The 4,513-nt window shown below is 36.8% G+C and overlaps 1 protein-coding gene across 1 annotated transcript; it reads left to right on the top strand.

Moving 5' to 3' along the window:
* The first annotated feature begins 3,031 nt into the window (after nt 1-3,031).
* LOC129758407 (uncharacterized) lies at nt 3,032-4,254 on the top strand. The gene is made up of 3 exons (XM_055755906.1): nt 3,032-3,231; nt 3,293-3,756; nt 3,829-4,254. Exons 2-3 carry the CDS (start codon nt 3,750-3,752, stop codon nt 4,245-4,247), a joined length of 426 nt encoding a protein of 141 aa, XP_055611881.1. The 5' UTR covers nt 3,032-3,231; nt 3,293-3,749; the 3' UTR covers nt 4,248-4,254.
* Nucleotides 4,255-4,513: the final 259 nt, after the last annotated feature.

The raw sequence follows: 4,513 nt of genomic DNA, 5'->3' as shown, positions 1-4,513 counted from the left end.
AATCGATACTTTTCTGAATTTTTGTGACGTTACGATTTCTTTTGCAAAAATTTGGATAACTATTTGTTCAAGAAAAATTCTTTTGATTTCATATTGTAGCAAATTAAATTCTTAACATAAAGGTATGTTTTTCTTTAATGTGTGATATGAACGTTGCAAACGTTGTGACCACATGCTGGAATGGGTCATATTTAAAAAAATCAACAAAATGCTCAAAATGTAGAAGAAAATAAAAACTGACAAAACTTCCATAATTGACAAAATTAACATAATCGTCAAAATTTGAAGAAAAAAATTCAAGTATTACAAAAGACAAAATAGACAAATTGATATTTTTTTCATAGTTTACAAAGTTACAAAATTGACCCAATTGTGAAAATTGACAACAATTTCAAAAATGACAAAAATATTAGAACTTAAAAATGACCATAAATTAAGAAACCATCAGATTGACCAAATTAATTAGTTGAATGAATTTGAAAAAAAAAAATTGACAAAATAAACTGCTTTGATAATACATATTGGCCGATTTCGCAAAATGGAATCAATTGAAAAAAAAAAAATAAAAAAGTAAACAAACTGACTAAATTGACAGCATTGATAAAATAGAGGAAATATAACCTATTGAAAAAATTTAAAAAATTCACAACATTGGCAAACTTGGTAAACCAATAAAATAGACAAAATATTAAATTAAATGAGATACAGTGAAGCAAAGCAATGAATGGATTTTTTGTCTGAATTTTTTTCAACCAAATTTTCTGAAATAGCGGTCAAAATTTCCGTTGAACCCTCGCCCATTTATGCACCTTAGTATAAATTTGTTCTTAAAAATTACAATTATTGTAAAATCAGTTTAATACAATAAGACTGTCTAAAGTTGTTTGCATTTTTTAAAGTGATTCTTTTTTGGTACTCTTTTCAAAGCCAGCTTCGGCTAATTTACTAAAACATATTGAACCAGTTTTTAAATGTTGAGAAACAAGAATAAATTACGCTCCCAATAAATCTAACATCATACATATTGAACACATTCTATAGCAAGTGGAACGACTACAAACTACAAATAAAATAAAAAAACGACATCAGTTTTAACGGAAACTTTGCAAACGGCATGGGAAGATTTAAAAAGTTCCAAACAAATTTCTCATAGAACAACGCCCGTGCGTATGTTTTTTTTGTATCTATCCATACCCGGGCGGTTGGGTAACTCGAGAGCAAAACAAATCCTAGCCATCCTACCTAACCAACAAGTGCCGAACTTTGGGAGTGGTTGCAACAAGATGTAGGAAATCCCAAAGTGTACAAGTCTCGAGTTTCCCCGATCACGGTGTGTTACAACTTGCGATTGGGTCCAATCGTGTGCAAGAGTGACACTCACTCTACGCGAGCGACGCGTACGTAGGAATTTATTCAAGTCCGAGCATAGAGAGTAGCATCCTTCTCGGAGCTACATCACTCCCAAAATGTTGCATGAAGGTATTCAACCATCATCATGCCAACTCGATTCAGCTGCCGACGGGATTGAGTTCGTTCTTGGTTTGTAACATACCGAGATCTTGCGACGTTGCGACTAAACGTTGATCGAATCGAAATCATTTCGTTTCCATCGCTGCTCCTATGTGCGACGTGTCGTCAAGTAATTGTGTCTTCGTGTATCATATCCATGGGTTGAGAGAGGAAGTTGCAGGTTCCGGTGGGTGTGTGGATTGTGGATAAAGTTTTTGATTTGAATCAGAGTTTGTAATTCTCGCAAGGCTTTTACAGGAAAAACTGAAGGCGGAGATTCTCGATACAAGTCAATCGTTGGGTATAATCTCGGTTTTCCAAATACTATTTTTAAACACCTGTTTTGTAGAGCTTGTAGAGACTTCAACCTGCTTTTACTGGCACTTCCCCATATTGCAACCATGTACTGCAGTTTCGATTGGACAAATGCATGGTATATTGATAAGCGTTGCTTTATTGGAACAACCTTTCTAATCCTCCAGAGAAGGCCGCACGTAGAGCTTATCTCCCTTTTGAGATTTTCGATGTGGCTTGTCCATTTAAGATCAGCATCAATGATGAGTCCAAGGTATTTGTAACTTTGAGCTTTATCGATGGTTGTGGATTGAAAAACTAGGTCATTACTTGGTGGCATTTGAAACGACCTCCGAGAGTTGAAAACGGTGTATTGCGTTTTGGTGAGATTAAGAGACAGCAGATTTTCAGAGAAAAATTCTTGAAGCAGTTGCAAATCTTGTTTCATTAGAATAACGACTTCTCCAGGATCATTGGTGATGTATAACAACGAAGTGTCATTTGCAAAGAGTCTTGGTTTTTCTTTTAGACCAAGCTTCGGTAAGTCATTTATGTACAACAGAAATAGTAGCGATCCTAAGTTGCTCCCTTGTGGTACGCCGACAGTTAAAGGCAAATGCGTACTACTTCATTGCCAACCATTGTAGGTCTCTGAAGAAAGGATGCCTTCCCTCGACTTACCATCGGCTGTGGAAGCCCAGGAAGTCAATTCGAAGGCCAAGCCACACGGACATAAGCTTCTGGCATTCTTATTTTAGCAAAAGTTGGCAAATGTGCCTAGCTTAAACCGATCCTGAGATATCGCATCGAAAAAGTAGAGTTCGGGTCATATAGACCCTAGCCACAAAAGAAAGTCGATGGTGGAACCAAAACCAAAAATGAGTGATCAAAACTCCAGTCACCCAAAACCAATCAAATTCTGAATGTATGTCAGAATTTAAAAAAATTACAATGAGGAAAGTTACATATCCCCTTTTAAAACGACCCGTTTTGTCTCTAAGTAATGACTTCAACCACATTTCTAATAGATTCTGTGGCAAGACCTACATTGTTTCGTTGCCGTTATATATTTGTTAGTAAATAAGATTTCAATAGCATCAACAAATCTGTTTAAACGACAAAACAGCTGAACAATCGATCGATGATCCTTTAAAAGAACATTCATTCGCCTAAAGTTGTATCACTCAACGTCAAAGGGGAAGTTCTATTTAATGGCTTGCATACAGATCATTTCAATTACAGTTTATCTCTGGGTGGATTTTGGATTATCTGCTGCCTGTACTCTCAGATTTGACGATGTGAACAATGCCGATACCGGACTTTTGGTTAATAGATATTCTAATGGATCTATCCACAGTCTAAAACATCCAGACCGTTATGACTTTAAGTGGGAGATGAATCTTAATGTTCACTTTTACTGTGGGTATGGTAAGTTGAATATTTTTAAAAAGTTTTGTATTTTGCTACCTTCTAACAAGTGCCTTTTCAGAGAATCGCTCCGTGCCTTGTTCAACTTCCCTTTCAGCCAAAGATTTAGAGTGCACTAGAGAGGTGCAAATGTCTATATTTGGTGGAAAAGAAAAATGCGGAAAAGATAACAAAGGAACGCTCTACAATATGGGATTTCGAATTTCCAGCCGTGAGTCCCTTCGATTGTATCAACTGTGCATTGATATGGACACTTGTTCAACTCTGTACACCAGTCATCAAATTTGGGGCTACACAATGCAGGCAAGGGATTTCAGTTTTACGCGCCCAATGTTGCCATTTCACTGCCGGAACATTTCATTCGAAAGCTCCTATCAAACTGCAAGTCAAGCAGAAATTAAATCTGTCAAAGCAAATCCTGGAAAATTCTATAAACGAGCCACGTTCATTCCGGATTTCGATTACTCTATGAAAAATTGGAGAATACCTTTGAATATATACCCCAATGGGGCGCCAGGATGGGAGGTGGGTATGATAACAACCCTTGATCGAGAAACTTTTTTTTAAATACAAATATTTAATTTCCCTGTTTTCTAGAGCATTGTCTCCGCCCCAACCGGAAATTGGTGCAGGTACTGGAAAAGGTTAAAAACTTGGCTTATGACACCGGAAAAGTGTACGATGTGTACACTGGAGCATACTATCATGAGTCAGGAGGAGAGTTTCTCAACGTTGGGCAAAACGCTATCGAAATCCCGCAATGGCTCTGGAAGGTGGTCATTCATGAAAAGAGGGCCGCCGTCGTATTTTTTGTGCTTAACAATCCCAAACCTACGGCGGCCGAAAGGAACAAACAATTTTGCAGGACCGACTACTGTCGTGAGTTTAGATGGGACTTTGATAATTCCAAAGATGAAAATGGCCTTATTCATTGTTGCATGATGGATGAAATACCAGTCCAAGATCGTCCAATTGATAGTGACGCCGATGAACCGCTGAATTATTATATTGGTTAAAATGTGGTTTGATTACTTCTTATGACTAAAATGTTAAAAGTAAAAACCGCTGAAGATTTTCAATTGCCTGTTTAATACGTTTTCAATTAATGAGGTTGTTTGGGAACTACAAATTTTTGAAAAACTTGAAAAGCGAAGGATGAGTTAGTAGACTTGATCCCTGGGATGACTTGACAGCCATATCTCGTCACTTACAAGGTTTTAAGTTTCAGAAAATGGTGAAATGGAGAAAACCAACTTTCTCTATTGACATAAAAAAATTTTTT

This window comes from Uranotaenia lowii, chromosome 3, assembly GCF_029784155.1.
Source record: "Uranotaenia lowii strain MFRU-FL chromosome 3, ASM2978415v1, whole genome shotgun sequence".
NCBI classification, from domain to species: domain Eukaryota; kingdom Metazoa; phylum Arthropoda; class Insecta; order Diptera; family Culicidae; genus Uranotaenia; species Uranotaenia lowii.
This window is presented reverse-complemented; position numbering and strand designations above follow the sequence as displayed.